The sequence below is a fragment of the Melitaea cinxia genome, chromosome 13 (assembly GCF_905220565.1).
Source record: "Melitaea cinxia chromosome 13, ilMelCinx1.1, whole genome shotgun sequence".
In the NCBI taxonomy this organism is placed as follows: Eukaryota; Metazoa; Arthropoda; class Insecta; order Lepidoptera; family Nymphalidae; genus Melitaea; species Melitaea cinxia.
Window position 1 is genome coordinate 5,152,967 of NC_059406.1, and position 13,290 is coordinate 5,166,256.

The window sequence follows — 13,290 nt, forward strand, 5'->3', positions numbered from 1 at the left end:
GTCGTAATTTACCAAACTTTAGACTAGTGTTCGGTAATACTAAAGATCAAAATTATGTACCAGAAAACGTGTCTGACTGAGACTGCAAATAATGAAGATGTTTTGCTACTTGAAGATATTACTTTGGTAAAAAATGACTCTTGCGTAGAGACGTAAGGATCTATTAGCGATCGCAAAATATTTCTATAGGTACAAATATATATGAGTAGATATTTTATGTAAGGTAAGAGTATATGATTTTAAAATTGTTTACCATAGTCATTTTTATAAGAAAAATACATTTATAGGTGGCTCGGATGTCACAACACTTCTACACAATTAAGTTACATCAAGGAACGAATGAATATCGTGCGTTTCCACAGATACCCATGAAATTTTACTATCTACATTTATTATAAGTTTAGATTAAAATAATAAGACGCAAATAATAGTTTTACCAAAATAGGTGCATTGCGACACGCTAATAGACCGTGTTCGGCTCGGATTACTAACCAATTTTTAAGAATTTTATATAAATAAATCATAAAAAAAAACAATGTAACACTTATAACTAGTATTGCATAAGAAAAATGAGTGGAATTTCCTATCGAGTAGCCGTCGAATGAACCGCTATTAAATATAATTGGGTACTGTATGCTTGTTATTGTAACGGTCAAATAATGTTGTCTTTAAATATTTACACATGAAAATTTAATTTTGCTTAGTTTAAAATAATTTAAGAATTACAACAACAAGCATAGAAGAGGACCACAAATATCAAATCGAAATACAAATCACACTTCCCTAATTGAGATTCCATTTGCTTCTTCATTTGTCATGACATATATTTTTTATATTTATTTTATACGTTACAACCTCATTTTATTTTAACAACAATATTGAATCATATAATATGATTTAAAATCAACGACGGTAATCGCTAAGTTTTAGCACACAACCAGGAAGTCGGTTAGACAACTTTACTCCTTATTTTATCTAATCTGAGGAGAGTAGAGAGAAGGAGAATATTAATATTATATATCAGTGTCCGTTGAAATGCATTAAATTAGGGTGGCGCCACATTAGCATCAAAGTATATCTTAAATTTCACATTCTCTGTAACTGCTCACTTCATATCATATCTTTTGGCGATATTAGAGCTATTTCGGTCGAATTTTGAACTATAATTGCTACATTGTCTACACCAGCGCGATTATGGAAAGTTTTTGATCTATTTATAGCATACAGCTTGACACTCAACTTTCGTCGCATATAACATTTATACTCCTCCCTTCTACACTCCATAATCTAAGCACACATGATTACTCTACAACACAGTGCAAATACCGTTTTCAATAAAAACTTTAAATGAAGATTAGCTTAAAATTCAGAGTTATCGTTACATCAGACTATAACCACTAATATCGTAAAGGAATGAATGACTAATGTAAGCGGTTTGTCGTATAACAATAAAAATATACTAGAATCGTTTATTATTTGAACGACATCGGTAAATATTAATACAAAATAGCATTCCGTTTTATGCAGACAAGAAATGCGTTTAAACTTACAGTACAGTCATAAATTACCGATATATTTCACTGTGCATTATAAACGTTCACGTTTACAGTGTGACCGATATATTTCACTATGTGCATTATAAACGTTCACGTTTACAGTGTGATCGAACGCCACATATGATTTAAATAGAGAAAACAATAATATGATACAAAGAAAACTACAAATGTTATTTGACTAGACAGTACCATAGTACATAGTACCGACGTTACGGTCACGTTCTTCATTGAGAAATTTTATATTATTTAGGCCTTACAAAATATAAGAAAGGGCTTTTAGTGCCGATTATCGATCAAAAACAAAACAAAAATAGTGTTCAAATATCAAAAAATCAGTAATTATTTTTATATTATTAAAAATATTCTGTGAGATACAATACCTGTTTTTTTTAAATTCTATTAATATAACCTATTTTTAACAATAATTTTCATTTGCGCAATTTTTATTAATTTTTAAAAATACCGAGGACTATCGGCAGTCGGTTATTAATTATTCACTAAATACTTGGAATATACGTACTAAAAATAATTTAATAAAAATGTTATCACAATGTTACATCAACTTTTCCTATTGTTTATAGGTTTACAGTTTCATGAAAATATATCCTAAATTATTGTTAATACGGAAATTATCAAAAGTTAAAATTTCATTTGTCAATTTATAAAAATTATCACCGCGGCCGAGAATATTGTGCTCTGTAGAGTTTGTGCATAATTTAAAATATATTTTGAGATAGAAAGCCAGACATCTATCCTAGTCCTTATAGATACAGTATATGTTACTGGAAGGCCACTAAAAGCCCCGCGAGAGCAAAAATACACAACTTCAGATAAAAGTCTCTTCTCTAACACATCCATTTTTACTATATTTGCGTTACGATTACTTCTTAAGCTTGAGAGAAGTCTTTATACTTTATCAAAATAATTTAGTACTCACACAAGAGAATAAAATCATCGTATAACAAAATAAGCTTGCCCTTTCACAGCGGCTAATTGTGTAATAATGTTCAATGTAAATTTTCACTGTTTTTACGACTGCATTCACTGAAACAAAAATGTGAAGTAACTTAATAATGAAAATAATACTATTTGAGTAGTACAGTTATCCTGAAAGTAAAATATTATTTTTATTTATTTATTGTAATGTAAGCTGGTCCCATAGCCTATGGAGGGTATATAACACCAAGAGCAGTGCAAGCGAGTTGCTGACTCAATGTGGGACATTCTCCGGAGCTCATGCTATCTTTCTCACCACAGGGACGTGGCACTACTCGAGGCTAGTATTATTTGCTAGTGAATTTATTTTTTTGTAAGGTATAGAAACATTTATTTTCGGTCTGGTGATCGGTCTTTGTGGATATCCTAGTAGTGCCTCGGTGAGCACGTCAAGCCGTCGGTCCCGATCGTAGCCACAGTCGTCTCGTAGGGGCAGTAGGGCGGTACCTGCGCGTGCTGGTGCGCCAGGTCGCGGATGGCGGCGAGGCGCAGGCGCGTGTGCGCGAAGCTGGGCCGCTGCGCCGGGTCGGCGTGCCAGGCGGCGCGCATGAGCTCGTAGGGCCCGGCCGGGCAGCCCTCGGGCGCCTCCATGCGGTAGCCGCGCTCCACGTGCCGCACCACCTCCGCCAGCGGCTGCGCACGACACACGTTACTGCGGTTCGCACACCACACACGCACACACATCGGACCATCGCACGTTACTTACGATTCTCGGATATGGCACTCTCCCGAACGAGTATATTTCCCACAGGAGTATTCCGAAGCTCCACATGTCAGACTTGTTTGAAAATTTCTGAAATAGGCAAATTTACTTAGTTATTACTCGAATTACGTTTAGGCCATAATTATAATATTCATTACCGCCGCACACGACTGTTCTGTACGCGTGTAGGCGTATAAAAACCGATGAATTTGATTCGCAATCTGCGAGGATTTTTGTTTGTATATTTGTTTCTGGTCAAATTTTCTATCCCCTCTCCCCTCCTTAGATCTCTTCAGCGTGCCTGGGAGAGTACGTAAAATAGTCAATTCCGATTGTTATCATAAACACCTAACAGCGATTGTTACGCATAGTAAGTAATATGTTCGCCAATTAGTAGTGGAGCACCCAAATGGATTAAGCAGTGCCGGCAGTGGCCCGTTGTGGACCGAAGGGCCCGCCGCACGGTAGGGCTCACGTCGCTCACGCTACTCACGTTGTACTTGAGCGCCTCGGGCGCGGTCCACTTGATGGGCAGCTTGGCCTGCACGCGCAGCGCGTCGGCCGGGTCGTCGGGCGCGGCGTCCTGGCGCGCCAGGCCGAAGTCCGCCACCTTGGCCGTGCCCTCCGCCGAGATGAGCACGTTGCGCGCCGCCAGGTCGCGGTGCACCACGCGCTGCCGCTCCAGGTACTCCATGCCGCAGCACGCGTCACTGGGCAGGCGGCCGGGTTAGATGACGCTGGCACGGGGGTACGTACCGGCACCTCGGTAGACAATGGTACTGACTAGGCGAAGTTGATCTGGTTGAGCTGCGTGACGTAGTGGCGGCCGCGCGAGCGCAGGTAGTCGAGCAGCGAGCCCTGCGCGCAGTGCTCCGTGATGATGCAGGTGCTGCCGTTGGAGCTGAACACCACGCAGCCCAGCAGGCGCACCAGGTTCTCGTGCTTCAGCGACCTACAAGTTTATAAACAAACATTCGCATCAGGCGACTACTCGCACTATTAACCAGAGCGACTGTTAACAAACAAACATACGACATTATGCTAAGCTTAAGAGAATAGTGATCTAAAATTAACTGAACTGAATAGTATCAAAATAGAAATAATAAGAAGAGTATCGTGTAAGGAAATTTGTTTGTATGTATACAATGAATCCTTTATAATTGGTGCTGTTTCAAGTGAGCTAGAATTTTTCATCACTTACAGAGACTATTTATTCATTAAGACGACATTTGTCTTATTTAGAGAGTCTCATATCCCATAAGGTATTTAAATCAGTACTAATCCGAACTTGGACCCTAAAGGTTGTCTCATTAATTAATTACAATAATTGTCCAATTAATATCTATTTTCCACATATCTGTATTTCATTTATTAAGTGTCACTGCATAAATGAAATGTGAAATATTTATTAACTTACGCCATAACGCTCGCCTCTGCGCGGAATTTGCTAGCGGCCTCTTTGTCCTTCAGAATCTTCACAGCTACCTTTTGCGTGCCATTTAGAATACCCAGCATTACATCACCGAATTCGCCTTTGCCTATGTTTTCTCGAATTTCTAAATCTCGTTCAGCTATTAACCAACCTAAAATAAAATAAGAAAACCTTAATTGTAAATGTAAATTAATGAATATTCATTAAACGTAATTATAATTGTGCTATTATTATATAATTATTTATTACATAGTTAGGTCTTTTTTTTCTTTTGATACGACGTGGTCAGACACTTCACGAATTAACTGCCAGTGTGAACGGGAGGGACGGCAATGCGCTTGCGATACTTCTGGTGTCGCAGACGTCTATAAGCTACGGTAATTGCTCATCTGCTTGTTTACCGACCTAGTTATATATATAAAAATGGCAGCTATAGAGACTGCCAATAAAAGTGAAAACTTAGAACTTTTAGTATTAAAATTTTAAACATAATGTTCGAATTATAATTATGTGCATATAATATTGCACAATACGATAGCTGTATAGCTACAGATATACTGCTGTAAGCATGTCGGTGACGCGAACGCACGGTATTCACCCATCCTAAGCGCTTCTAACGCGCACAGCGCACGGCCGCTGCGGGTGAACCATGAGCATGTCGGTGACGCGAACGCACGGTACTTCACCCATCCTAAGCGCTTCTAAAACGCACAGCGCACGGCCGCTGCGGGTGAACCATGAGCATGTCGGTGACGCGAACCCATAAGATATTTCCCTACCAAAAAGAGCCCAACGCGGCTAAAGAAGTTTTCACTACAAATAATGTACTAGAGTGGAAAGACTCACGCGCGTCGACGAATTTCTGCGCGCCGTCGGTCTGGTCGGCGGGGAGGTTCGGGAAGGGGTGCGAGAAGGGCGCGCCCGCGGAGCCCGGCACGCTGGCCACGCTCGTCACACTCGGCGTGGGCGGGTAGGGCGGCGGCTGCTGTGGAACACTCATTGTTTACCTAGCAGCTACATTGTGATAAACATCACCAATAGGCGTGACCAAAGATTTTGAAAATCTCTTCCGTAACGTGGACACAACTATTTAACATTTAGTATTTAGGAAAAACACCTTTATTTTAGTAATAAGCTTAAGTTAATTAGCGAAATAAAGATTTTAAAAGTATACTTAATAGTGCAGCATAACACAAATTTTGGATTTTTCACTATAGCAATAAAGATCTCTACATGAAATTTTACATACTCTTAATCACACACAAATGTTCATTAAAACAAATTGTTTAGAGTGCTCTAAATTTAAAAATACAACTAATACCTATTGGTATAAAACAGTACCTGTGGTAGAGGCGAAAAAGGTGGTTGAAGCACATTGTTATTATTGGCACCATTTGGAGAGGATTTTGGCAGCCATCTTTCTAATTTTGTACAAAGTCCATCGGCATCTTTTAAGTAGTGCTGCAAAATAAAAATAAAAAAATACATGAATATATTTGTCATCTAATATATAAAATTCTCATGTCGCGGTGTTTGTAGTTAAACTCCTCCGAAACGGCCTGACCGATTCTCATGAAATTTCGTTTGCATATTAGGTAGGTCTGAGAATCGAACAACATCTATTTTACATCCCCCCAAATATTAACCCCTAATTTTTTTTAATTTTTAGATAAAATATTTATTTTTTATGATACAACATAAAAATACATATAACCCTAAATTTTCACCTTCTACCACCAACCCCTATTTTTAAATAGCGTTTAGCGACAAGACAACGTTTGCCGAATGAGCTAGTTTTATACTATATTAATCTTTTCCTTTATAATGCTACGCTAAACCTTACCTGAATTAGATCTGGCATGTTGTCAAAGAACTCTTCGTCATCTATAGTCAGACGTTGATTTTGACTGTCAGGTGCTGTCGCCCATTTTACTCTTTAAATATTTAAAAATAAACATTGTAAAATTAGATTAATATAAACTTAAAAAAAAAACAAAGTTAAGCCTTTTACAATCGAGTCCCAACACACTTGCGTATTATTAAAAAATAAATATTTAATGTTTTTGACGTGACAACAACAATAGTGGGTAATAGTGGGTAGTAGTGGCAGTAGTCACCGGTAGTGCTCGACGCGGCCGCGGAAGCGCACGCACAGCGTGTGGTCGCCGGGGAAGTTGGTGCTCTCGCGCACCAGGAACACTCCGTCCGGCGAGCCCGACAGCAGTGCCTCCGCGCGCTCCCTGGATATCGCACCGTGGTGCCAGCTGAGGGGATTACATACGTTGTATTTATAATATTCAGATTCAAATAGATTATTGTATATAAATAATGACAAAACACTTTATATACTTAAAAACTATCTTAAAGCAAAATTATTATAAGTTGATTTACATCTGAGGGTAGTTTGTGATTAACAATCTTTGTTCACTATCACACAAGACGGCGATCAGCACTCCGTAAATAGCGCTCCATAAAATAAAACTTAAATTTGTATGTCATAGTGACTCTCAGACAAATATCGTGAACAAAAAAGAGGTTCTTAATTCGATTGAAAGTGGTGCGTGTAATGTAGGGACCATTTAAATTTAATTGAGATCTGACAAGTACTTATAATACAATAATTATATTTATAGAGACTAGATTGAAAAATTGAGGATTACAAAAATTTAAAAAAAAATTCCTCAATTAATTTTGTTACAGAATTTAAATCACTATAATCTAATATGTATATAAAATGCTCGTGTCGCGGTGTTTGTAGTTAAACTCCTCCGAAACGGCTTGACCGATTCTCACGAAATTTTGTGTGCGTGTTGGGTAGGTCTGAGAATCGAACATTTATTTTTCATCCCCTTAAATGTTAAGGGTAGTCCACCACTATTTTTTTTTTTTCATTTTTAGATAAATTATTTATTCTTTATTTTATTATGATTTGGCGTTGAAAAATACATACAACCCTAAATTTTCACCCTTCTAAAACCAACCCTATTTTTAAATAGCGTTTAGCGACAAGACAACGTTTGCCGAGTCAGCTAGTAATACATATAAAAAATACGTTATCAAAATCTCTTATTTACTCAAGAATTAAATAAAAACTTATCGTTTTATCTATTGTAACTATAACACAATAGACAAGGACAATAACGATAAAAGTTTATATGCCGTAAATAACAATGGTCAGTTAAGAAACATTATATGTAATTAGGTATTGCTCGGCGCCATCAACAAGGCAATAACAATGTTTATGTGAAAAAAATACAACGCAAATGTGTGTCAAGGTCGACTGAGTTTGCAAACCGGGATTAAATGTATCCAAGTTTTGAATATATTACATTGGACACATATCAATTGATTGGAAGTAATTCAATTTTTCAATTTTCATCTAAATCATGACAAATTATTTTTTTAATTTTAACTTTTAACAAATATAAAAATATTGCACGAAATATCATATCGAAGACATTCGTTACAACTTACATGATACACGATATGATCTTATCTTTTTTAAATATTTAGGATTTTTCTAGAAAGTTTATTTTATTTTAGAATACAGTTCTACTTATACGGGACAGACGCCCGTGATCGTGGCATCTAACATGTCGAGAGTTTCAAAGTAACTAATGGTAAGTCCCGTATTAATAAAGCATTGATAGTGACCGTGAAACTTAATGTGTATAAAAATAAAGTAATTACTCAAAATCATCGTAAACGATCAACGGTACACGAAGTTTGTCCTCATACTTCTCTCGCTCACTACCAGACTCCATTACTTATTGTTAGTGAACTCGAACTACACTAAGGAGACACCTGAGATAAACCATATCTTATAAAAAGTAACACATTTGACGTTCACATCTTCGCGACGAGTTATTAAACTGATTAAAAAAAATAAATTTGTTTATCACAATTCGATAACGTTTTTTTTTTTTTTTTTTATCTGATAATTAATTATTATTTTTTGTGTAATAGTACAGTTTTAGGAACGATCAATCTTATTGAAATACATTGTAAAGCATTTTTTGTACGAATTGAAATTAAATAAAATGCAATATTTTGCTATTAATCATACTATTATATAGGTTTAAGCTAAGAGGAAGAAGTCGTACTGTTTATTTACGATGTCTAAGATATATATATTATAAATTATTCTAGTCTTGCTTTATTTTTACATATTAATTAAGGCATATGGGTATTTTACTGAATACAATAAGTTGTGCGCCTTTGTATTCTATTATTTACTAATACTACTCGTAAGATTAGTTTGTAATACTAGCATCATATTATATGAAGTTATGAAATAAGTCTATTCAAATAAAATGTTGTTTACAAATGTAATTAAAATAAATTTCTAGTGAAATCTTTTTTGGCATTCTTAACATGGGTAGGACTGTATAGATAGGACTGTATTATGTAAATTCAGGTAAACTAATGTTTATAACTAAATCGATAAGAAATGTACTCACGGCCACTGTGTCATGTTAACGAGTCTGTTAGCTGCCGGTGGGTTCTGAGCCGAGGAGTTCACGAGAACGTCACTCGTGCCTTTAGGTACTGCGGATGTAAAACGGAATACTATTAAAATAATTTACATTAATCAAGACATACATAAATATTAATAATTAATAGGTACCTCTATCCTATTAGAATACGTACACAATCATAGTTGATACATATAAATGATTACATTAATACAATATACATTTATTATAAAAAGATGTATCTATTTCAGCTGGTTGTGAACTACATCACAGGCATTAACTTGCCTATTTTAAAACCTGCATATGTATAATTGTTAGTAAATAATAGTTGTATATGTTCAACATATTTATTCTTACTGTTTAATACGCCAAATATTGCACTAAAAAGAAATTAAACTATTAATTTAGAAATTATACAATATATTTTTATCAACTAGTGCAATAAAAAGTCCATATCATTAAAGGTCAGAATACTGTCCTACTGCTCCGCACAGTAGGACAGTACTCAGAATAGCGATAAGAAATTTTATGACGCTAATGAGCAGCCAATTAAGGTCACTTATAAATGTGTTGTAAACATTTAAAAGACCTCCATATTTATAGGAAATCAAGTAAGACGAATAATGAGTATTGCGCAACTTGTTAAGACACAAGGATACAAATAAAAAAGGACTCATGGACGTTATATGAATGTTTTTAACATTAAAATAAATTTATAATAAATAAATAAACATCTTGAATAGACAGACACACACGGTCGTCTGTTCCTAAGATAAGTAACTTAATGCCTGTGTTATACGTAACAACACACTGATATAGCTACATATTTTTTTTATTAGATAAATCTAATATATAAAATTCTCGTGTCATGGTGTTAAAAATTGAACTCTTCCGAAACGGCTCGACCGATTTTAATAAAATTTTGTGGGCATATCGGGTAGGTCTGAGAATCGGCCAACATCTATTTTTCATACCCCTAAGGTATACGGGGGGGGGGGGGATTAAGCGGGTTAATAACATATATGGCAAAGAAAAGTTTGCGGGGTCAGCTAGTATCCATATATAAATATAACACTAAGACCCGGGGTGGCAATCAAAACCACAAGCCCGGAGCAGAAAACAGGGTCATTGCAAATTGCGCCAAAGGTTAGTCAAATAAATATGTATTTCTAAAATTTTAACAGGTAAACAGCTTGGAAACGTCTGTAGCGATAGTAACGTGACGTCACGTCACGGTAATTAGCTCGGTGACTCTTTCGTGCACTTCTATGTACACTTTGAAGGTTTTTTTTTCAAAATTAGTCATCATCAAGTTTTTTAAACAACAATTTTTATTGCTTCAAAAATGCTTTAAAAAATTGCACATTCCCTTCCCTTTTCAATTGTGGAAAAATTGACTTGATTAGTTTTAACAATTATGTTTGCTCGTAATAGAAAAAAAATCGATTTCTATTACATCGACAAATAATACAATGTAGGTAGACAAAAAAATAGTCAAAAAAAGTCAAACCACAAGACAAACGCCACCTTTAGATTAAATAAAAAGGATCATCGAAATCGGTTCACCCAGTAAAAGCTCTAAGGTTACATACATTAAAAAAATAAAGGCGAATTGAGAACCTCCTCCTTTTTTTAAGGTCTTTTAACAATGAACTGATTTTATTTACATTCAGCTACAAATAACTACAATGTATATTAAGAATAATATAACAATTTGAGATGTTACCATTATACAACAACTAATGTCAACTACTGCATAAATTATTTTAATCTTAATTATTGAGCTATCAAAGTAACATAAAAGTATGTATAATTTTTTGTACACCTATATCAACCCAAGGCCATTTCACCTTGCTCCAAGATGCCTGGAAATATCGTTTTTTAACAATATGGCCGCTCTTTGAACGTATGTTATTTTGTTATATTCGTCTTTTTTATGTAAGTATTTATGTTTTTGGTGTACATTAAAAGGTATATTTTAAAGTATGTCACACAATTTCCGCCACCAGATCATGTCTCATACAACAGTTAGTAAAATGACTTGAGCGTTGAATTAGTCACTTGTTAAGTCATCTTTTATACATTTTATCTGCTCTACGAACAAAGCTATGTACACACTACATATGACCATGATGACACTGTTATTGATTTAAGATCAACTCTTACGTGTTTATTTAAATTTATAAACGTAATGATAAAGTGTAGACATGTTTTTTTTTTTTTTTTTTTTAAATAAAGTAATTAATATTTAATTATTATGGATACTAATCTCCTTTTAGACCAGTCCAATATATTTAAGAGTAATTATTAAACTTTGGGATCGTGCATGATTTGGTGGGATCGTGCGTGGTTAATGAATCACGTAAGACTCGATAGATATCACAGCCAGAGGGGGGGGAGGGTATATATATAGGGGCGATAACGATATCTCAATATCGATCGTTTCGTTGGACGCGCGAAACCCAAACCTTTTTTGGCTTAAAAAGCTGTTTAAAACTTTACGTGAGTAATGAACGACCCCTTTTTATATATATATACAGTCTGTCCGTTTTGTTTTCGTGGATGAATGGACTTGTTGTTTTTCAAGTTTTATTTTCCACGTCATACTCTAGTAAACATTTATTCTAATTAATATATATAAGCGTTTCATACTCAACAGCCCTCACAAGCACAAACGTCTAGACTACGACAAACATTTGTATGTCATATTTGTATGAGTCACGAGCGATCGCGTGCAGCAGTTCGTCGCTTAGACATTCCGCTAATCTGTTTTCCAAATATAGATTATCTTCCTTATGTACGGAGAATCAGAGATCTCTCCTAAATCTAAGCTGGAGTGAAGCATAGTTTGATTGCCCAGTTCCTATATTTAAAAAACAATTAATTTTGCTTACGAATGGTTTAATTTCGAAAATGTCGCAAATTTATCGTTTTCGATAACTAACTGTTTGTCAGTAAAACGAATCGTTTTCTAAATGTAGGAATCGTGATTTAGATTATTACGATTCGTTTTAATCACACAGTAAAATTTAACAAACACGACATTTAATATCAAAATTCAACCATCCGTTAGCAAAATGAATCGTTTTCTTAATATAGAAATTATGATTCAAACTCCGTTCGCATATACGAGAACGATTCGTTTTGTTTCCACTTCGAATACGACATATTCGAAGTTTAACCGCCCATTATCAACACGAATCGTTTTCCGAATATAGGAACCGTGTTAAAAATGTGCCTTCTCCTATACGGAGAAAGTGGCCTGTGGCCAGCAGAGGCATGTTTTTTTTTTTTTTTTTTCTTTTATGTCACTAGGTCGGCAAACAAGCGTACGGCTCACCTGATGGTAAGCGATTGCCGTAGCTTATAGACGCCTGCAACACCAGAAGCATCGCAAGCGCGTTGCCGACCCAATCCCCAATCCCCACAGGAACACAATACTGCTTGAAAACAGTATTATTTAGCTGTGATCTTCTGTAAGGTCGAGGTACTACCCCAGTCGGGCTGCTCCATATTTTGAGCAGAAAATTCCTGCCGTGCCCTACCTCATGTTACAGGCGCAATCGTTACAAAGTACGAGTGGCCGACGTATACGCACCGCAGGTCTGCGACGCGTGCATGGCGGCGGGCGCGGGCGCGCGCGCCGACGACGACATCACGTTCTGTGGACAACGCGCACCGTCACCCTCACAGCTCACACACGCAATATCAACTACCGCTTACGACACCGTATGATTATAATATTTTTTTTTTTTACCAATTTGAATTTAAATTCTGTTATTTTTCGTAATAATTATAATTATTATTTATTTAATAATTTATATTTAGCACATTACAAATTACATATGGGAAATTAATAACATTGTAACTTAAAAAAAGTGCAAATGATACAATAATAGTTTGCAATAAAATTCAATATTGTTTACTTTTATAAGAAAGATATATTAACTTATATGTGTATTAATCGCAATGAGTTAGCCTACAATTGGGATCAACTATTTTTTTAAGAAAGAAAAATTGTACTTTTATTTATAATTTGTACTGGCTGCGTGTAAAATAAATAGTCAAAAATAGTACTGTAAGCGTACGTAAACAGTAGGAAGGTATACCTAGTAGTAGATTATAAAA

General features: G+C 35.6%; 1 protein-coding gene across 1 annotated transcript in view; it reads right to left on the reverse strand.

The window, feature by feature from the left end:
- Positions 1-2,069: 2,069 nt before the first annotated feature.
- LOC123659024 (tyrosine-protein kinase CSK) overlaps positions 2,070-13,290 on the reverse strand; it is a 34,822-nt gene continuing 23,601 nt past the window's right edge. The window contains exons 5-16 of the mRNA XM_045594305.1: positions 12,761-12,824; positions 9,148-9,256; positions 6,805-6,951; positions 6,531-6,621; positions 6,029-6,148; positions 5,534-5,672; positions 4,673-4,838; positions 4,040-4,207; positions 3,749-3,965; positions 3,259-3,345; positions 3,000-3,185; positions 2,070-2,600 (exon numbers count right to left, since the gene is read on the reverse strand). Coding sequence (XP_045450261.1) covers positions 2,598-2,600; positions 3,000-3,185; positions 3,259-3,345; positions 3,749-3,965; positions 4,040-4,207; positions 4,673-4,838; positions 5,534-5,672; positions 6,029-6,148; positions 6,531-6,621; positions 6,805-6,951; positions 9,148-9,256; positions 12,761-12,824 — 1,497 coding nt within the window. The 3' untranslated portion in view covers positions 2,070-2,597. The remainder of the gene's footprint in view (positions 2,601-2,999; positions 3,186-3,258; positions 3,346-3,748; positions 3,966-4,039; positions 4,208-4,672; positions 4,839-5,533; positions 5,673-6,028; positions 6,149-6,530; positions 6,622-6,804; positions 6,952-9,147; positions 9,257-12,760; positions 12,825-13,290) is intronic.